The 22756-nt window shown below is 38.4% G+C and overlaps 1 protein-coding gene across 1 annotated transcript; it reads left to right on the top strand.

Moving 5' to 3' along the window:
- The first annotated feature begins 880 nt into the window (after window positions 1-880).
- Window positions 881-12617, top strand: LOC139719843 (serine/threonine-protein kinase Nek7-like). Its single transcript, XM_071631227.1, has 7 exons — window positions 881-916; window positions 1276-1338; window positions 2373-2483; window positions 3518-3626; window positions 4491-4693; window positions 8673-8783; window positions 12361-12617. Exons 1-7 carry the CDS (start codon window positions 881-883, stop codon window positions 12472-12474), a joined length of 747 nt encoding a protein of 248 aa, XP_071487328.1. The 3' UTR covers window positions 12475-12617.
- The last annotated feature ends 10139 nt before the right edge of the window (window positions 12618-22756 follow it).

A 22756-nucleotide genomic window follows, 5' to 3' on the forward strand; every position in this document is an offset into this window, starting at 1 on the left:
AATTCATGGTACATTCTTGTTGCATGCATGTACATGTGTTATTGATCTTGTTGCAGTGCTGAAGGTGATATTAATTCCATTGTCTTGTAATGTATAAGAGAAATTAAAACATGGGTTACTATCATGTAATTAGCTCATTTGTGAAAGAGAGAAACTGTATGTCTACACTGTATGCACAAGGCTATGTAAAAGACATTAGGTGAGATTAAATTGCATTGCATGTACAATGTAAGTCCTTCACCTTGATATATCAGTGCGAGAGCTGTTTCATAATGATATAATTAACTCTTTAACCACTGAAGATTCTGTACGTATAATGGCCTATGGCTCACTTGAAGGTACAGCAATATTGCTCTAAATGATATGAAATATCTCACTGCATGTTTATTATTGTCTATTATAAGTTATATTTATTTGAAAGCCTAAGACTTTGCCAAGAGAATGGTGTATCACAGAGATAATTCTGACATATGTTTGTTGACCTTTGACCTTTTTCAAAGTACATAATTATATATTCTATGTGAAATCCTTTAAAGCTTGTCACTAGCATACATTACATTGATTGAGTATTATATTGTAAATGAACATATTCAAGATTACTTTATTTGGCTGTAAAATTGTGCCTATGCATTCCCTCCTGTGTGTGTTCGTCTCAGAGCACGCTGGTGAGATCTCGGATTACTACTCGTGCCTTGGAAACTTCGACATCGAGAAGAAAATCGGCAAGGGGCAGTTCAGCGAGGTGTACAAGGCGCGATGCCTTCTCAACAACAGGGTTATAGCACTAAAAAAAGTGCAGGTGCGTGTGAACGATACATGATTGAGCATGGTAAAATTTTGCAGGATTTGTATAAGGTATGAATAGGTCCCTTGGGCAGGCATGTCTTCAGTTCAGCCTGGAATCGTGACTCACAGGGTAAATAAATTCATGGCCTTTCATCCATTGTGTCAGTGTTCCCATCTCATCAGATTTGATCTATTTCATTTTGCCCTTCAATAACTGGACTACTATGTGACATCACAGAAAATCTGGGAGTGCCCCCCACCCCTCCTCCGTAAGTTGCTCACACTTTGACAGTGAAGACAAACATAAGTTCTTAGTTTGTATTATTGAACATTCATTATTTATGATTTTTTTTTTTTGGAGGGGGGGGGGGGGGTTCTTGTTGGACTGCCAGAGATCTGTGTATGATATCCGGCACTTTTATAATGAGCTGGATTGTATTTGTTGTCATTTAGTCTCTGTTTTCATTGTTTCATTTCTTCTGTTGGTAGATCTTCGAAATGATGGACGCCAAGGCACGTTCAGACTGTATAAAGGAAATAGATTTATTGAAGGTAAATATGTGGTACATGAACTGCACCCAAGTTTAACTCACCTTCTAGCCTGTCGATATGGCCTTCGTGCCTTGAAAGTAGACTAAGCGCATCACTCACGATGGCAATTGCATGAGGGATCTACCAGCGAGCTGCGAGCGTATGTGTACTGTACCATATGCATTGTACAAGTACCAGTCGTTCATTGGTGAATCGTGTCATGTGGCATTTCTCTCAGGGCGGTTTGCATAAGAAAATCTGCATGTCATCTACCGTGGCGGTAGAGGAAAAACAATAAGAAACAAAAGTAATCAACTAAAACAATCAGTCAAGCTAGTAAAGGCAGTCTGGGGCCCCTCCAGACATGATCTTTGGTGTATCACAATTAGTCTCGATTCAGACACACATGGGATATCAAAGCTCAGACCGCATTGGCTCTAAAAGGCTCCTCTCCTAGCGTCCGAGCAGTAACTTCTTTGCCTACCACAGAAAGTGAAAGTGTCCATCAAGTGTCATGAAAGGTTGAGATTCCCTTATGCCGTGCAAAATTACATTGTGTATACAAGTAGTAGTAAATGATGTCATGTCCTAAGTACATAGTAATTATGTGATTGATCAATGTATGATTAATGAAAGAATGTATCCTTTTAAACTCAGCAAAACATGCCCTTTCACAGTCTCTTTGATAGGATCTTGTGAACATCATTTTCATTATTATTTAATTGCAATTTTTGCTTGTATTAGTCATATGATCTGTGTGTTTCAAGGACATAGGTGAGAAATTCTTTCACTTCTTTGCAAAACATTCTCTTTGAGCATGTGTATGTTTGTGTGTGCATGTATGTGTGTGTGTGTGTGTTCAATGTTTGTGTGTTCAACTGTTCTGTATGTTCTTGTCTTTTTATGGTAGGATTCATACCACAAGATAATGTCACGTCGAGGGAGAAAACTCAGTTTGGGATTGAATTTTACAGCAGAGGCAGTCGTGCTGTGAACGTTGTTGCAAATGTATTGAAATGCATTCAGATGATGTTTTTGTTCTTGTTTTGTGACAGTCCTTGGACCACGACCATGTCATCAAGTACCTAGCCTCATTCATCGAGAACAATGAGCTGAACATCGTACTAGAATTAGCTGATGCTGGTGACTTGTCGAGAATGATCAAGGTAATGAAGTATTCTCTTTTTTGCACAGTGTATACTGTGATATTATGGAGTTTAGTGTCATTTGATGGACCCCATTATAAAAAAAGACATTGCATAATTCATGTTGTAATTCATCTACCCTGTTAGATTAAACTTTTACGGTCAGTGGCATTCGCAGAATGGATAAAAGAGCTTGAGACTACATCGATTGATTATTTCTCAGTTGATGTTCAGTTTGGGGTTGAGGGTGAGGTAGGATGTATTGGATTAGGGAAGCGCCCAAGGCATTCCTCTCCGAAACGTCAATTTGACGTCATCCCACCTAATCCTCGGGCTCCCCCGTATCGTGGGTATTTCTGGTGGCTTCCTGGCAAGGGGATAGAGCTTTCTCAATACAGGGGAAGCGCATAAGTTCAGGGATGGTTCATCGAAATGTCTTCTTTCAACCCTCTCAGTCACATGTGGAAGCAACAACATTAAAAACAATCATGAGAATCTACAGACAATGGCCGTAAAGGATTGGATCTTCTTGAAAGGTCAATGAGAGTGCTAAATTGGCAACTCGACGATAAACTGGATAGAATATTCGAGATGAATGTGCGATAAAAGGATGTACGGATTAGGTTTCTCACTTTACAAGGATTAATCTCTTGCAGTTTTTTTTTTCTTTCCTTGCTCTCTTGTTGCTTTCTATCACTCTCTCTCTCTCTCTCTCTCTCTCTCTTTAATGGTAGATATGTTAAAGAGTGAAAGCTACATAGTCACATGTCTTGTGATTTCAGTGATATTGCTTTCAGGACGTAGCCCTACTATGACCGATTATCAGCACAGATAAGAAGCATGACGTCACACGGCTGGATTTCCCTTAAATGTACGATGTACGATATCATTTTAATGTCATCGCGACACTAGTTTGTGTTTATCCGTCTGAAAGTGAATTAAGCTAACATCCATGTCGACATCCATGTGACAAACTTTTCTTGTTGCTTTTTTTAATGTGCTCTCTCTCTATTTCTATTTCTACTACTACCCTCTTTCCTCTATCTCCATTCTAGCATTTTAAGAAGCAGAAGAGACTGATCCCCGAGAAAACCATATGGAAGTACTTTGTGCAGCTCTGCAGCGCCTTGGAGCACATGCACCATAAGAGGGTGATGCATAGAGGTGAGACCAGAGAGTCCGCATGGAGCAATGTGGCTCCAAATGTGTGAATCAATTTCAATTAATGAGCCACTGTGTACACCATGTATTTAGCGAGTCTAATTTTTCACGAATCGGGACTGTCCGACAATTTTGTGAGTAGTTAAATTTGCGATTGTGGAGTACAGTTCTGTACTGAACGGAGAATTGTGTGCGTGCACATCACATTCATGCCTGAAACTGAGTTGATATTTTGGCGTGTTTTTATATTTGCAATGTTATGCGGTTCGTGAAATTCCAAAAAATAAAATCCTTGCAAAATCTGCATATACAGTATATTGTAAAAATTATCCTTGCAGCCACCAAGGCTGAATTGCACATGTTTTTTTTTTAATTCATTTTTTAAAAACTAAATTGTCTGCATGCCTTGCACACATCGAAGCAAAACTCACATAATAACACAAGATACTCATGAGATAGAAGGAATATGTGAATACAGTATTTAAAAAAAAAACAGCAAAATGTGATCACAACTTGCAAATACAACCCTAGGAATGTCCTCCTGTGTACCAACATTGGTGCAGCATTGTGTTCCTTGAAACAGTGAGTGGTGCGAAATTGAAGAGAGAGCGAAGAAAAAAAACGAAATACAAAAAAACGTCTGCACTTCAAGATAATCCGGTGAATTAAAGCGGTTTGTAATAGGGTCATACTAATACCAAAGATTTCTTTCGTTATATCGAAACTTCATTATAACCGAACTGATAAACATCAATGAAACATAGAGCCGATAAAGTTGCGGCCTGAATTTTTGTTTCACTGTAACTGTCTTCATTATAACAAGAGTGTACTCTATATGCTTCTTCTTCTTTTTTTTTCCCAAACCAGACATAAAGCCGGCTAATGTATTCATCACCGCTGATGGAAGGGTCAAGCTCGGTGACCTTGGCCTCAGCCGCTTCTTCAGTTCAAAGACCACCGCTGCACACTCCCTCGTCGGAACCCCGTACTACATGTCGCCGGAGCGCATCCACGAAACCGGCTACAACTTCAAGTCAGACATCTGGTCACTGGGCTGTCTACTGTACGAGGTGAGGCTGCATTGCTTTAAAACACAAAATGTGACGAAATATGAGACAAATCTGAAGGTTTGATAAAGGAGAGTGTGAATGGAAGATATCGTTGGCTTAGAACCAGAAGGGCGTTTTGGGTTTTAAGATTTGAGTGTATCAAAATAGAAATGAAATAAAGAATAATATCAGTAGAAAGTATGTGCATTAGTTTGGATGTTCAGGTTTGCATGTCGTTGTTTGATGGTATGGTCGTCTATGCTGTATGTCACATCTTGTGAGAATTCTAGCATGTGCCATTGGATTTGCAATACGTTTGTGGTTATTTCTGGAATGAGGTGGACAAAGTTTTAGGGAAGTGCTCAAATGGCTCTACATTTCAGTTTATGTCGAACCAAGGGGACAAGTTGACTCTCCACAAAGGTAAATTCATGGGGCACTTTTGCTCAGTTTTTTTATGACTTAAGTCAAGAAACAAGAAAACAACTAACTAATGGACCACATAGTCCTTATCAATTTTCTATCACATGATGTACTGAAAAAAAAAAGCGATGTGCAAAAGGAAGAAATCTTGAGGATATGGTGGCTTTGAACATATCGATGATGAGAGCTGTGTGTGGCATTTCTTGTCGTATGAAAATACCGAAATTTAAAAGTCACTGATACATGTGATAGGTAATCTATGGATGCCATATATGGAATCTTACCACTGAGCATGTGATGCTGTGTCATGAGATACTTGACATATCAAAGTTTCGGTATCTTTTTCTCTTGTGTTCTGTGTCCAAGTGTGACATTTGTGTAAGTTTCCCAGAGATGAGAGATTTCCAAGAGAAATAAGCCATGCTGTCGTAAGGGTGGAAAGCCACTTTGCAAAATCTGTTCATGCCTGGGGTGAAATAGCAGAGCAAAGAGGGGTGTAGAGATGACCACACAAGTTGAGAGAATCAATTTTTTGAATGCATCATGATACACAGACTCAAATAGCTGTCACAAAGTGGGTATATTTTGAAATGCAGAGGTAAAAAGTTTGGTGGGATTTTTTTTTTTTTTTGGTCAAAATTTCAAATGAGCCAAGTGTTCATTTATTATGAATTTTATCAAGACACCCGAGCCATAAATAGATCAAGGGGGCTTGCTTTGGTGTTGTGCGTGGAAGGAACCAGCAGTGAATGAATAGTTAATGAATTGTATTGTACGGAAGCGGTGCACCATCGTTGACACCATGGCGGAATGGCGGATGTAAGGCAGGTGGTATTCCATGCATAAGCTTTCTTTGACCTCCTGCCAAATTAAGAATTCATGATGAGGTTGTTTTTTTATTTTCTTTGTTTGTTTGTTTTTAAATTTGTTATTTTCTGCAAAGATCAATTGGAATCATTTGTAATTGCAGCATGTAATACATAATTGCCTAAGAGACACCAGCGCAAATTTTGGCTGGATGCTGAAATTGAAATAAGTGGTTTTATATTTATCATAGATTGAATGTCATGCTTGCTATCCATCAAATTTATATATGTCACTTTTAAAATATTCGAGAATGAACAATTTTCATCTGCTTATTGCAATTGCAGATGTCTATCCCAGTCATATGTTATGATTATAAGATGCTTGCTTTGATTTTTCCAAAGCGTATAAAAATTTGTGTCCTATTTCATGTGAATTGTGCTTTAGTTTGTTAAGTGTGTTATTTATAAAGTTTTTTTTTTGTTGGTGGTGTGAGCTTAATATCAAATTTTGATTGTATTTTTTAAGATATATTCTTCTTTATGTGTTGCTTGTAACAAATGATACAATATGGATGTCAAATTTGTTTGTCAGCACTTCATAGCATTTTTATGTAAGTGCATGACTTTGAAAGGAGCAACCAGACAGTAAATTTGGTTTGTTTTTTTCTAAAACCAAGATTTACTTGAATGCACAAAAGAGACATTTTCTGTACGAAATGTTTTGTGTTGTGTGTCCCTATGGCCACTGTATGGAGAAAATGGAAGTGAATAGAAAGAGTAAGGCTCACTGTTTAGACTGTGATTCAATCTGCTATCATGCTGTTAATACAAACATAAGTCTCGTCATCCCCTTCCCTGTGTTTCATGCAATCTTTGTCTGAGAATTCCCTATAGACAGAGGAATTTGCGGTTCCACACCAGAACTCTAGACATTTATGATAAAGATTCCCAGACTGTATGGACCATTGTGTTGCATCCCTGTGCTGCATCCCATTGCTCTTGAGCACACACACACACACACACACAAACCAATAGTCCAATGTTCAACTGTGCTATCTTGGTGCCCGTGTATTAAAATGTATAGTGTTCCATTTTCAATTCCACATAAAAAAGCCCATGTACATTGTAGTCAACTGTGATGGCCAGCTGTATATTGTATGAGTGAGTGTTTTTGTTTTGTGTGTGTGTGTGTGTCTCCATTTTTCAGTCCTTGTATTTCCTGTAACTTTCAAAAGGTTGTATTACACTTATTTATTTAATTTGCATGATTGAGAATGATTTTTTTTTTTTTTTTTTTTTGGGGGGGGGGGGGGTAAATATTCGTAGTGAATGTATGAAATATAACTCTCTTTTTTTCTCTCTCTCCCTCTTGCATTAGGATATTTAGCATGAAGTTAAATATTACAAGAATACAAATATTTTGTGTACTGGTATCTTTGTAAATATTGAGTGCTGTTGTCTTATCTTTATTTGCTAAGCAATGATTTCTAACAGCAGAAGTCCCTATTTGTCCTTCAACTACATATTATGTATTTTTATGCCATTATTTCTAGTGAAATTATGGTTTTCCAGTTGCTTTGGATCAAACCTCGGATTTTATGTGATACACGTAGCTTTATACTTGTTCAGCAAACTGTTGAGTAGGATGCTCCAATTGTCAAACTTTTTATTTGTCTTGTCATGCTCCTCGAATAGATTTCCCTATCCACTACATCTTAGGTTGCATATATCCTCATGGCTATGTGTTTCCTTGCTTACTTCTTCTGTCTGCCCCTACCCCGCTTGATCTCTACCTGGCCAATCGTTGGCCCTGTCCATACCTCCCCACTAGATGGCGGCCCTCCAGTCCCCTTTCTACGGCGACAAGATGAACCTCTATGCACTTTGCAAGAAGATTGACAAGTGCGATTACCCGCCCCTTCCCGCCGACCACTATTCCGAGGAGGTAGGGGGTGGTTGCTGTGAGCTTTGTTGCTGGCGCAGTCGTAGCCTAGCCGGTCGTTTTGTGGTCGTGATGTGTGAAAATGTTTCATATAGGAAGAATAATTCCAAGAGCAAGATGGGGATGCACCAGGCATGTTGCTGTTTAAGAACAAGTCCTCCTACGTTTCAGGAGTAAGAGTGATTTGCGCAAGAATGACAAAATGCATCAATTTCTTAACATGTAATCGTATACAACGAAACCAGGATGGCATCTTCTGAAAAGCCAGACAAATTTTTAGTTCCTGAACGAAGTCTCTGTCCGGGAGTCCGCGTCTTGCTCTTGTGCGTGAACAAATCTCTATATATTTATGATGTGCTTATTCTAATAATTCATCACTAATTGAGTGTGTTTTATCTGTGTTTCTTTCCCTTTCTCTCCTTTTCTTTCCTCCCCACACTCTGTCTCCACTGTGTTGTGCTGTGTGTGGCTTCCCTCATCCACCAAACTCACACAAAAAACACCAAAAATATCCCCCAATTTATGCGTGTGCAAAACGAAAATTAAAAAATATGATGTAATCTGCAAAAATGAATGAAATCCAACATCAAAACGAATAAATGCCGAACATACGTCATCATTTTCCCTATTTTTTTAACTAACATTCATTGCGTTGGATAATTAAACAAAAAATCATAAAAAATTAACCCCCAAAATTCAACCACGTGATAAATTTCGTCTGGTTTATGTACAAACGGCACACACACTATATGTGCTCTACACATCATCTTTGGTGTCCATATGTTTGTGTGTGTTTGTTTTGGCACACCGGGGGTCGCTGGTGATGTAGATGGCAGCTCTCCATTCCCCTTTTTACGCAGAGGGCTTGGATTTGTACTCCCTCTGCCAGAAGATAGATAAGTGTGAATACCCGTCGTTACCCGCACACTACTCAGACGAGGTAGGTATCCAAACCGGGTGATGTTCGTTATTCAGAAGGTTGTTTTGCCGAAGCACACAAATTCTGTATACCTAGAAGTTTGTTAAACTGGAGATGAAATAAGGCTTGTTAATCCAAACATTTGTGGCATTAGTCCGAAGGTTTGTTAGTCTGAACATGAAATAAATGTTTGTTATTCTGAAGGTTTGTTTGTCCAAAGGTTTGTTAATCTGAAAGTGAAAAAAGGTTCATTATTCCGAAGGTTTGTTAATCTGAAAATGTGGGGGGAAAAAAAGTGTGTACTAGTGAATGTTCAGAAAAATGAACCTGTTTTCATTTTTAGATTATTGAGTCTTCGGAGGAAAGAACCAAACCTCCAAACCATTAAGGAGAGAAAGCCTATTAGCATTAATGTATTGGTAGTGATGAATACTTTAAGAGGATGAAACACAGTCTTATAATGGTAGCTCTCAGAAATGTGGGCACATACAGTACTAGATTTAGAAATATCATATAATGCTTTTCACTCACATTTATTGTGTTCTGTTTAAAAACAAAAGAAACAAACATCAAGCAGATTCACCATTTTTGGCAGGAGAAAATCCATGAAATTATGTTTGTTGTGAACTCACTTTATTGGTCACACACACTCAGCTGTGAGCCTCAAAACCAAGAAATTTCGACTCTTTAACTTCAAATCTGTTTTTTGTCTTTCCAACTCTTCTACACTCGTATCTACAATGTATGGCATGCAGGTTGTCTAACAATAATACTGATCAGAGCAAACCCTGAAAAAAAAAAAAGAATAGAAACGAAACACATGGAGCTCATTAGAACAAGTTTTGGGAGATGGCAATTGAAGTTCCGTATAGCACTCTGCTTTTATGAATTTCATGCAAAGAATGAGTTCCTTCAAATTTATGTGATTCAGGAAGGGCTGATGTTCAATTCATGAGCCATCAATTTTACTCAAGGAAGAATGTGATCAAATCAAACCACGATCAATCAATAAAGCCACTTTGCAAAGTTTACATTATATCCCATTTTGATGCTGTGTAGGATGACCAAATGTCAACACAAAATTTGTTCCAGTTTTAGCTACCAGCAACCTTTTGTCAACTACTACTGTGATGAAATACCATTGTTGAAAAATACTTGAAATCAATAAATTGCCAGAAGGTATTTGTACCAAAACATCTTAACTGTGACTACATGTATACATGATTTTTGATAGTGTATTCCCTGCTTCTCTTGCCTTTATTAAAAAAAAAAGCGGGGGCTGGAAGTAAGACTAGTCTCTTTTCCTGTTTGACCGAATCAACAACACAATTACGTCGAATTTGTGAATTGCCCTCAAATCCGCTTCCTTCAATCATTGACAATGTACCACATCCTTTTAACATTTGTTTTGCTTTCTGGGAGAGAATCGCCAAAAAAGATGACAACAAACTAACCATGTTAAACCTTGAGGGGACTAGGAAATGCTAGTACCGAGGGAAATTTGGTCACTTTTATGCTGCTAAACAACGATTAAGGATGGACTCGATGTGATAAAATGCAAAGTGCAGAGCATCAGTTCTTGTAATTTATTGATTTTGCAAAAGCTGTGATAGGTGAACTTCAATGTAAAAACAAAAAAATCCATGTATACTGTAAGTTCGGAATTGATTTTTGCGTGAAACAAAGATGAAAAAAACAGTGAACGAATTCTCAATTTTTACTTAATATTATTATTAGAAACCCATGACTATGCAAAAGTATTCTTAGAAAGAAAACAAAATGTATTGCATATTACTATAAAACATAATAATGATAATAAAACGTTACAGGGGTTTAGTTGTGTGGGACTGGTGTAATTTTTCTGGAACAAAGAATCCCATCAGAGATTGGATATTTTTAACTTAAAACTTGAAGAGATTTTCTCATCCTAGATTAACTTCCATGAATAAACTACGGTATCTTGTTTTATGAGATCCTAAGAACAAAAGACAGTTTTGAAACTATTTTGTCTGTTCATTATTGTTTTTCCTAAAAAATTCATCATGCTTACTGTAAATGTGGAAATCTTTGTGGTGTTGAAATTTATGCGCATTTCACGCAACCAGAAACAAGCGCAAAATTAAAAGTAGGCAAATATTTTTGCTTGCCATATGTTCCATCAGTTGATGTCCTGATTCTGCGGAATTAAAAACAAGCGAAACTCTTCTTACCCGGCCGAGCATGAAAAATTAATCATGCGAAAATATCCACTTTTACAGGAGCTTGCCAATACAAAACATAGGCCTAATTTCTTGTTCCATCCATACTGTCTCTCTAAAGTGTGTTGGTATAGCTGGTGGTCTAACGTTCAAAAAGTATTTTCCTTTCTTCCATTTGTATATAACTGGTATATTGACACTTTTTGTGTGTTTTGATTGACTAGAGTCCCATCGCATGGTAGCTGTAATTCTTTAGTTGATTGATATATGAAAACATTCCATGGTAATGTGTTCATCCACCCTAGATCTTACTCATCTTGTACTAATCTGCATGAACGTACAGTTATTATAATATGAAGTGCATGTTGTTTTAATGTGTGGAATCAATTTATCACTCGCTCCCATTTTAAAACTGTTGTTCGTAAGAGGAAACTGAATACGACATCATAAGTCCAAATTCATTATGCTTCTTTTCACTGTGGTCTCTTTATTTGCCACAATATGGAAGTGGAGTGTGAGTGTTGGTGCAATGAAAAAATAAAAAATGATTCCACCCACATGTGATTGGATAAATAATCATCCCCCCCCCCCCCCCCCCAATATTGTCCTACTAGCTTGCATGTGGTCACAACCTACAAAACCAAAATCCACAAAATAATCTGAGTGGTTCCCAAATAGCAACAATTCCAGCTCCATCTTCCCCCCACCCTCTGAAAAAACAAACAAACAAATGAAACAGAAAAAAGTTGTTCGATTTTATAAATGTATCAAACAAATACCTATGGTCAGCCTGTAATCGACCAGAGAATTCTTTACCAATGTCAGGAGTTTTCAGGATGGGAAAATAGTGGAAAAAAACCCAAACAAACATGTCTTTGGCTTTGCTTCTGTTTTTCAATTTTTTAATAATCTTTTGTTGGGTAGTATAATGGCAATAAGCAGTGGATATTTTACATGCTAGGAAATGGCCTCGAAAACTGATAAATCGTTACACCAATTTCGCACAGTGGAATGTTCTCTTTAAAACAGCCACGTGATGGACCAAGTTCCCTCAATCCACCTTGTTGTGTCAATGATGACATCTTTGCTAATTGGCAGTGAGTGTCATCATATGCCCTTACTTTGCATGACAGGACTTGTCCTTCGTTGTTGTTGTTTTTTAGCTCCTGCATTAAGGATGCAAGAAAGAAGGAAAGCAAGTGAAACCTGTTGCTAATTTGGAAAAATCAACCATGATTGTCCATTGGATCATGTTTACCCGATTTTGGATGATGAATGATAATGCATACATCATTGTAAAGTATGTAAATATATATATTTTAATAGTGACTTTTGTATTTATAGATGTTTGATACTTACACACTCTTCCCATATTCCCTTTCTCTCCTATTATCTTCCAGCTGCGGAACCTGGTGGCAATGTGCATTCACCCGGACCCCAGCCTGCGGCCGGACGTGTCCTATGTGCTGGAGGTGGCAAGAACAATGCACATGCAGAAGGTCCAATCCGGCTAGTTGCAATATCATCATTCACACCCTCATACAACCCCAATCCCTTTCCTTCTTCCCCTTACCGCCCCCTCCCTTCTTGGCAATCCAGTCCAAAACCCAACCTCATCATACCCACCCACATGCCCCTTCCCCTATGTGTTGGTTGCTTGGAGGTTTTTTCATGGGAGGTTGGGGGTGGGGGTGGTGTGGGAGGGCACAACAATACTATATTTTTCCCGCACATGTTTGTAACCCATCATTGCAGGTCCCATCAATTTCAGATGAGTTTCATCCAAAGCATGGCATTCTCTTTGGGGGACCCCCCCCCCCCCCCACCCCCACCCCACCCCAACAAAACAGCAAAGCAAAGATGCATGTACAGTTCAAACTTTTCATAGTACTTGTTGTCAATGGAAAATGGACATTGAAGGGCAATAAGTGGAAATAGATGTTTCAGGTAACACTTTCTGTTACCACACCATCCCCCTCTTATCCATGCCTTCATCATCAATACTGTCTTTAGCCGTTCTTCAGTCTTTGGTAATCAAATAATTCAGGGGACATAGTGTGGGTACAGAATAAAAGCCTCCATGTTTTTTCCCCACCACGTCTTTGTCTGAGGTGATAAACATTCCATCCTGATCTTACATACCACCCTACCCCTAATGTTTGAGAAAAAGATGACTGTATCACCACATAGTCATATCCATGTTAGTGGCTCCGTCAAAGAAAAGTCTGCTTTGTATCTGGTGAGGAAATGTGAGTTGTGAGCTTATTTCAGTGTAGAGGTCCATTTTTTCGTGGAGACTCAAGTTAAACTTGTATCCTTGGTAACATGACCATCGCATAAATGAGATATCCAATGTTCTACCAGTGTGGCACACTGATTCAAAAGATGCTAGGAAAGATCAAAACAGTGGCTGTGAAAGATATGTGGCTAGGCTGGCATGAATGTGTTGTCATACGTTTGGCTTATCCTTGTCCACTTCAAATTGACAGGAGTGGCAACTATGTGAATAATTCCTGTCATATTTTCCTGGTATACGCTGGAATATACTATCTGTGTGTGCATGTGTGCCCTCAATCTCGGTCTATCAAATTCTCGTTGTGAAATTATTTTCCATTTCCGTCCAGGGCTGTTGTGGATTATGTTTTGGTGATAGCTGGGTAGTACAGTGTACAAACAGTTTCAGTTTTTACAAGAGTCAGCGTAACTGCAGTTAGTGCACATTTATAGAGAGATCCACGAATTTCATGCATTTTGGATGTTCAACAAGTCGTGCAAAGTGCCAGTCATATTAGAGCTTGTCACTTGTCAAAAAAAGGAAAAGTTTCATGTTACCAATTTAGTTTGTAATCCCACAGTAGCATTTGTAATGATTTGAGAGCATAGCAGAAATGCTTCCTCCTGTGTAGAACATGACTGTTTGGTGTGTTTATTGAAAAGCAGATTATTGTGTTTTTTGTGTGTAACCAATTTGTCCAACTTGACATGGGAATCCAAGAGAAAATGTTTAGAACTAATGCTGGTATGTGGAAAACATGTATTACGCTTCATGTTCTGTTGCACAAGGGATATGAAATTTCCTTGTCGGAACTTTTGATCATAACTAGACACTTTGAGAGCAAGTGTATGTCGGCGAGGTATTCATCCGCATGCTGAACGCAAAGGCACGTCAGAAGCAAATGTGTGCACTCGGATGTAGAGAAGTCGGTGTCATCAGAGGGCAGAGCACTGATTTCTGAACGCGTTGGCTGTGTAATATCCAGCTGTGCCTGCACTCATGGACTCAATGCTGTCGACACAAGTGAGCTGCAACGCAGGAAGAGATACTTCTTTCTTTCTTTCTTTTTTTGATGCACGGCACTCTCCGAGATGCGGAGAGATGACGACTTACCACAGCAAAGTTGTACGGAGGACATACTCCTTTCTCGTAGAAGGGTTTGAAGCGATGTGACTGGCCTTTGTACAGCGCAACTGTGTGTGGCTACAGAGAGCTCATGCGTGGGACAAGTTGTATCTATCAGAAGGCCAAGAGTAGGCATGAGAGGTAACAGTTAAAGACAACCCTGTTTCCTTGCTTGACTCTTGCACTCGCTTCAACCATTCTCATCATAGAATATGTCCTGCTATTGATCGTTGTTAATTTTTTTCGTTTCTTCATATATAGGGAGTTGATGAAAGGGCAAAGAGAGAGAGAAAGATAAAAAAAAAGAATTATATACAGTGTACCAACAATATTATGTTTCGTGATATATAAATATTGTATGTGTGGATGAGAAGTTTTTGCAGTGTACTTTTCAATTCTACAATCACTATTTCCATTTGTTTTCTTGCATTTGTAGTAACAATGAAGTGAGGTTTTGGTTTGCGGAATATTGTGATAAATTTCGCAACAATTGATTTTCACATAAGTGGTAGTGCCGAAGAAATTGTACTGTAATTTTATGACTCACTGGTATGTAATTGATGTAATGATTTCAAAGATACTAAGGTTTGTGCACTTTCTTTTTCCTTGTATGTTGCTCTTTCCACACGATGGTGTATGCTGAGTTTTCAAATTCACATACAAGGGTTTGTCTCCACTTGCATTTGCCTTTTTCATTTCTCTTTTCCCTGCTTTTATTTTGAATAGTAAAAGGTATTATTGCACTTTCAACATTGCAGTCATTTGTGCGAAAAAAAGAAGAAGTTGTAATGATTCTCAGGACCAAAATGAGTAAGACGTCTGGGTGACTTGTGTGCCATATCTTAAAGGCCCTGTGTGCATTTATCTCGTGGTTGTCTAGTTGTTATTTCTTTGATTTATTCCTGCCTTTTCATTAACAGTGGTGATGTGACAACTAATGCTGTGATATGTTGGTAGAGTAGTTGTTTTTATCAAAGGGAAAGCATGTTGCTGTGTAGCAGAGCCATCAAGGAAAAAAGATCAGAGATATAGCAAGGCATGCAAAGTGGGTGAACTTGGGGAGGAGGGGGGAGGGGATGTGTTACCTCTCGACTGGAACATGGGACGGGGGATGGCACCACATTATTTAACTGTTCAACTTTGCTATAGCATACATTTCAATCCTCCCCCCTCCTCAACACACCCCACACACACCATACCAAATCAGTGCTATGGTGTCCTCACATGGTGTGCCTGTACATTTGAGATTTTATCAAAAGGAGAAGGGGTTGATCCTTCAATGTCCAGCGCATTGCCTCCCAAAGAACCATAGCCAGCTACCTCGCCATGTGAGCATGTCACACATATGCCTAGCACTGTTCACAACAGCCACAAAATTTGAGGCCTTAGTCCCATGGCTCTGCAATGGTGTTGCTACTAAATTGTGAAATTGAGCAGGTACTACTTTGATGATGTGGCTCTCTGTAGCCTACTTTGAGTAGAGTTTGTTCAGTAAACAAACCTTTTCTGAAAGACTGCCTGCCGTCTGTTTAACCCTTTTTGTGCCAGGGACTTTGAACAGTGTGTACAATGCTATGGGTTTGCTATGCTGATTGACACTCCAAGCACAAAGAGTTAAAAGAAATGTTAGCGTCATTGGAGGGGTTTCAGTGTAGGGGTCTAAAAAATGAATTGCATTGCTAATGTGAAATAATGTTTCAGGTGTACATGTTATATGATCAACCGACATAAAATATTCTTGAGTCTGTTAGCCTTTTGTCTGGTGTTTTGTATTTTTTGAACTGATCAGCTATGAATTTTCTGCTGCCATTATTAACTAGACAGCCTGATTTGTGGATCAATTTCCAAAGTATGTGTAGTGCCTTCACACCTTGCGTCACCGCGTCATAATGCCTTCTGCCACTGATTGGACGGGTGCCCTGCATACACCCCAGTTCTCTCTCTCCTGTTAATGGTGTGAAAATGAACTTTCTGTCGTAATGTCTCTTATCGTGTAGTAGAGCAAGCAAGTGTGTCTATTCATCTTCCTGATCTAAAAAAAAAGAAGAAAATGTACATGCATTCCACACATTTTGATCTCTTTCAATGTGCTGTGTGATAGACAGAAGTGTCCTTCGAGTATGAGTAGATATTGGCCGCCGCGCGATAGTGTTTATACGAGAGATGAAATATGAAACTGTTGTACAGAGTGGCATCGGTATGGTCAGATGAATACCCGTCTTGCACTTGTGATACGAATGTGTATTAAGTCAATTTTCATTTATAGCGGGCAGTCAGGCATACAAATTTAAAAAATATATATATATATATGTATATGAGAGAATATTCAAACTTAGATATACCACATTCATGCACCTTTGATGGACAAGCAATACTCATATGCAAGTATCATATCGATTAGATCTGAGTAATATTTGTATAATCATGTGTTGGGGTCAAATGTTTATCGCATCCGTCATTGAGCACTTCTGATAGACTATAGTGATGTTATTGTTGTGACTTTGTGCAACCTTTTGCGCAGTTAAAGATCGCATCTCGTTCTAACCAGCTGCAAGATATGTGGACGGAGAGTAGCACAGTTCTCGTTCCAATTATCAAATATTCCTCTCTCTTTCTGGTTGAATTCTGATGTAGGGCAAGAGTACAGATACGGCAACCATGTGAAGTAGTACTAAATTCAGCACATACCATTTCAAAAAAAAAAGAAAAATGCACTCTTACGAGAAGATAATGAGAAGAAAATGTTCTTTTGATCTTGATATCTGCAGTCACTAAGCAATTCTTCAATTTTCCTATTTGTCTTTGATTTTGTAAAGATATGTGATATATTGATAATTCTCTTTGGCATTAACTATCTTTCCCACCATCTTGTGCTTCACCATTTCGAAAATTTGTTATCTCTCATTTATTTTTTTTTCATCAGAGCTTTAGCGCATTTTTGTTTTCCGTGTGAAAAAAAACAAAACCTGTTTTAATCTTCAAATTGAATGTTGTGAGAGTTTATCATAAATATGATATATTGACATAGCAAACATAAAGTTCATGAAACATATGGAATGTATTTTTGTAAATATATTATACGAGAAATGAATATAGAAAAAGCCAATCAGAGATTCTATTGTACGAGTAAATGAGTAGCATGTGTATGCAGGTATACACGGTTCTCACACAAACCGCACGTGGTGCACTTAATCTGTGCGATGTTGGGTGAAATATGTTGCTAAATTTGTTTGTGTGTTGTTTTTTTCCTCTGTGACATGACATGGTAATTTCTTATCTGACGTATCTAGAAATCTTTGCAAGAGGTGGAAATGAAGCGGGGGGGGGGGGGGTGATGGAATTGATTGACGTGGGCTTTGATGACTTTTGTTTAGAGCTCTAGATAGCTCTACATTAGGGCTTAATTCTTCTGATTTGTGGGGCAGTGAAAATATCACGCAGTTGCATTTTGACAAAGGATCTATCTATGATGACCTTCAGTTGGACATCAGAACAGATTTTGTGAAGTTTGAGATCATCATTTTTTTTAGAAGAAGAAATGATACATGAAAAAGATTAAATGGAATATTGAAATTTTGACATCCTGTACTAAGGTCCTGAAGGATGTGGTTAGCCGTTTATCTGATATTTGATTAGTGGCCTCCAAGAATCCCGTATAATACAGTATGCTTCTACTGGCAGCATGTCAACTGAAGCACAGACCAGCGATACCAATATTTCATATACAGTGTAAGTAAATCGCAATGAACATATTTCTATATCATGTTTCAAGCAAGGGGATGCATGGATTGGGCCTGGTACCTTTGGTAGAGACCATCAGCTACTTCTACCTGCAGTTGGCCAGTCCTTCTCTAAGACAGATCCCAGAATGTTGGGTTGATGATGGGGAAAGTATTTTCATAAGAGGTAGCCATTTAATAACATTAGAATTTGACATAATTGAAAGTCAAGGAAGCATTATATATGGCACTAGTTGTAACAGGGTCTGAGTGGACAGCCATGGTAGACTATCAACATGTCATATATGTCGGCAGAAGTGCGTGTAGATAATCTCACAAGAACATCGAAGCCCGAACCACCTGTGTTATTTTCTCCCTTATGATTATATCTTGTGATTGCAATGCAAGAAACTGTGCACAACACTCCACAGAATTCATTCGTAGAATGGTGTACAAACTTGATGAGTTATTACTTGCTACAGTGTATGCTCAAAACTACTGTATGAATCACACCTCTTTCAAAAAAGAAAAACATGTGAAGGCACTGATCTGTAGGGCATAAGATGTATTTGCTACTCAAAGCTACAATATGAATTATATCAAAAGTATAAGCTGTGAACACTAAGACATAAGATACATGGGGGCTGGCTGTAAGACTACAAGCAACTTTTATATCGATTAAAGTGCAGTGTACGTGTATGTATCCACTCCACTTTCCTTTAGCTTTGATAAATAGACCATCTAACACACTGGCTGGTAGATGTTTCTTCAAAATAGGACATGAAATATGAAAGCTCGGGAATATAAATTTTCACATGTTTTGGAAGAAAAGGTGAAAATGGAAGCAACTACATTATGCAAATTATATGAAGTGGTGATGTCATAACCTCACAAGTCTCACATTGTCCTCCACACATATCTTCACAAAATTTCCCCTATTTTCCATGACTTGATAAAATTAAAATCTTCTGTGCTGTGGCATGAATTTTTTTGTTGTGTGCCAGTAATCTCACCATGGTGATCGGCAGAGGGAAAAAAGTTTGTACAGCGGAACCTCCCTTTATCGAGGACCGTAAAACCATGACAGTTGTCCTTTTATATAGAGGTTATCACTGTATCAGGGTACAAAACAAGGAAATAGAAAGAGTTGGGCTCTATAAAATCACTTTGTTATGATAAACGTCTTTATAAAGAGGTTCCATTGTTGTCGCTGAAGTATTGACCAAAACATATTATGTGAATTTATGATATTTTGAGCACAAATCAAAAGGGAGAGTTACAAAATGATGACATCACCACCATCAACTGACATACAAATGTGGTTTCTACTCATATTGCTAGTTGCTGTAAAAGTGGAAATTTTCGCGGTGTTGAAATTTTCGCGCATTTCGCGCAACCAGAAACTAGCTCGAAAATAAAAGCACGCGAATGTTTTTGCTTGCCATATGTTCCTGTGTGGGATGTCTTGATTCCGCGGAATTAAAAACACGCGAAACTCTTCTTACCCGGCCAAGCGCGAAAAATTAGTAGCGCGAAAATATCCACTTTTACAGTAGTCAACCAGAACGTGAAAATTTTAGATTCCATAACTTACTGTTTTGATGACAATTCCTCCATACAGTTTGTGTGATTCTGCTCTGTTAATTTAATCAAGTTAGAACATGGTGTTGAATTGCACTTTAATTTCCATGTTTCGTTTTGTTTTGTTTTGTGTTTTTACTCATTGTCATACAAGCCGGCAAAGGGTCTCAAGCAGAGCATATGTCTAATGGTATACATAACATGTATCTTTGCGTTTTCCTCTGACTTTTTTTGTGTGTACTTCCAAACCAGTGACATTCGTGTAATTTATATATTTTCTTGTGACTTGTCGATGGAAAAATGGAAAAAAAAAATCTTCTCGGTGTGCATTAAACTTGTTTATATTCTTACAACATGTGGATGTTTTTAAGTTTATTATTGTCATTGTTCGGCTTGTCTTCCAGAAATATGACTAGTGTACAGGGGCGGATAGAGGAATTCCGTAAAGATAGTGTGTTATGATATGATTGTGCTTCTGTAATTATGGAAATCTACAAATGATTTAGATTAGAATAAGAGATTTAGTGGCAGGGAGAGAGAGATAGGCAAAAGGTTGTGTCTCCCTTTGATATCAATGATACATTCGTGTATAAAAAATATGCACTAGCATTCCCAATTGTATTGCTAGTCCCATGGTATTATCGAAATGCCACAGCAGGAGCAGGTCAATGAGTTGTATTACGATTTGTTTTCTTGTGTGTGTGTGTGTGTGTGTGTGTGTGTGTGTGTGTGTGTGTGTGCGTGTGTGTGTGTGTGTGTGTGTTTCTTCCTTTTTTTTTATTGCATGCACAAATGATTACCCACAAACAGTTTATATAGTGTGTGGTTCAGACAACACAAAGAACACAGAGCAACAACAATAAAACTGTGATCTTTAGGCTGCGTTCACATAGAAGTATTCGGTATTCGCTATTCGCTATTCGGGCACCGAGTACACTATCACCCGCACCGTCAACTCACCATCTCATGCAGCGAGGATTTCTTCCTCCTACATTCCAGCAAATGTTATTAACAATTTCTAAACTGCATCAGAATGTCAGTCTACATGCTTATTTTTGCTAAAAGGGCAAATCCAGACCAAAATTGTCATTATTTCTTAAACGAGAGACGGTATACGCTGCAAGAAAATCAAACAAGCTCGATTCCCGCTTTGCTATACTATTCGCAGCTATTCGGCACTTTCGAATAGTGCCCTCTTATGTGAACCGGTGTGAGGAAATCCCATCGTTCGATTCAAGCTATTCGCGTGCCCTCGAAAACGAGCCCCGAATACCCGAATAGTATACTTCTATGTGAACGCAGCCTTAGTGTCCAAGGGTCTTGTGTGTGAAAAGTTTAGTTTAGCCCACTGATCTCCATACTTTAAAGTACAGGGCAGTGGTTATGCCCCGGTACCAACTTCCAGATGTACATACTCAAATCGCTCCAGCTCTCACTTGCTGGCAGGATCTCCACCACAGCACTCGGTGATGTGCTGTCACAGTCTTCTGAAGGAAAAAAAAAAAGCAGTCTATGGGACGCCAGTTGTAGTACAATTTACAATTCACATGTACCGCTACAAGCAAGAAATTACAATTTATTATATTAGAATTTATCAAGAAAAGCAACAGATCATAGATTCACACACACACACACACACACACACACACACACACACACACACAAAATTAACAAACAAACAAAAGCAAACAAACACGTAAGAATTAAAAGAAACCAAAACCCAAATATGAATATGGATTTAGAGAAAGCAATACCCGTAGAACAAATCGTTGAAAGTTTGAGGAAAGTCGAACTGGATAATACTATGGTATAAATGTTTTTACATTTTCTAAGTTTCAGTGCCATCATTGCTGGATAAGGAGACTGCGACACTACATGATGTCATTTTGGACAACAATATAAGTAAAATATAAACACAATTCCACAAAATTTCATCATTCACCAAGAGTACACATTCCATTGACTTAATTGTTACTGACATACTTAAAGGGTAATATTCCCTTTGCTTTCTAAAAGAGGTAAGTCAAGTGCTCTTACATTATGCTAGAAAAGTGAAAATGTGTTGACTTTTTGGTATATGCCATACTTTGATTATAGCGTTGTCCATTATGACGTTATGAAGTGTAATAGTCTCCTTATCCAGCGATGAAGGCACCTCAACTTTAACAATTTTCATACATTTTGAATCAATTGTTCAATTTCCCCTAAACATTGCTGATCTGTCCTTCTTCATTGCTGCTTTCACTCGATCACTCCACATTTACATTTGGGCTTTGGTCTACTTCAATGCTCTAAACTTCTCCAGACATAGAACATTCATATTTTAGCAAGCAGCCATCAATCTAACTTCTTTGTAACAACATACTTTTTTTTTGGGGGGGGGGGGGGGGGGAGTGGGATTCTATGAAGCAAAGGCATGCATTCCATAACAGAAGTAGAAATCTTTCAACTTTTCCAGAGTATCAGTTCATCAGGATATCAAAGTATGCATTATCACTGTCTTCAATAAGATCAAAACAATAAGGGACACGCTATAGGCATAATACACTGTCATAATGAGATGCTCTCCACGGCCCGGCACCTCATGATTTTTTAAAGGGGGGGGGGGGCAGTTTATATTTCTGGTGCCATTTCTGGGTTTCATGTGCAAACAAGCAAGAAAAAAAAAATATCCTTACCTGCACTAAAGCTCCCATTTCAAGGTTTCATCAGCTTGAAAAAAAAATCACTCTGATACAACTTGCAACTTAATTACATCATATTTTTTTTTTTCTTCTTGTGCCACTTCAGGGGTAAAAAAGTGGGGGCCCAAAGTGGTTACACCCTATATATTCCCATGTATTGTGCACAAAAAGGGGGGCCTGAGCCCCCCGCTGGCGAGTATGCGAGTTGAATTGAGCCATCACAGAATGTATCATGCATGTACATCACATGTGCAATGCCAAGGATCATGGCTACAATAAGGGCTTGGATATTATATTTGAAACAAAAAGGCATGCTTTCTCTTAATTTTTCAAAAGAGGCTTTACGATTTTACATCGACATCACCTTGCCTTGCTTGTGATTCCGTCGCGATGCGAACTTTTAGGAGAGAAG

Source organism: Diadema antillarum, unplaced genomic scaffold, assembly GCF_040938485.1.
Source record: "Diadema antillarum isolate AM-2024a unplaced genomic scaffold, OU_Dant_1.0 scf00000115, whole genome shotgun sequence".
In the NCBI taxonomy this organism is placed as follows: Eukaryota; Metazoa; Echinodermata; class Echinoidea; order Diadematoida; family Diadematidae; genus Diadema; species Diadema antillarum.

Excerpts from the sequence above, each read along its gene's own strand:
- LOC139719843 (XM_071631227.1), top strand. The coding sequence starts at position 881 with ATGTCTTCAGTTCAGCCTGGAATCGTGACTCACAGG. Across the intron at positions 3,627-4,490 it reads TAAGAGGGTGATGCATAGAG|ACATAAAGCCGGCTAATGTA; the intron begins GTGAGACCAGAG and ends TTCCCAAACCAG. Across the intron at positions 8,784-12,360 it reads CCGCACACTACTCAGACGAG|CTGCGGAACCTGGTGGCAAT; the intron begins GTAGGTATCCAA and ends ATTATCTTCCAG.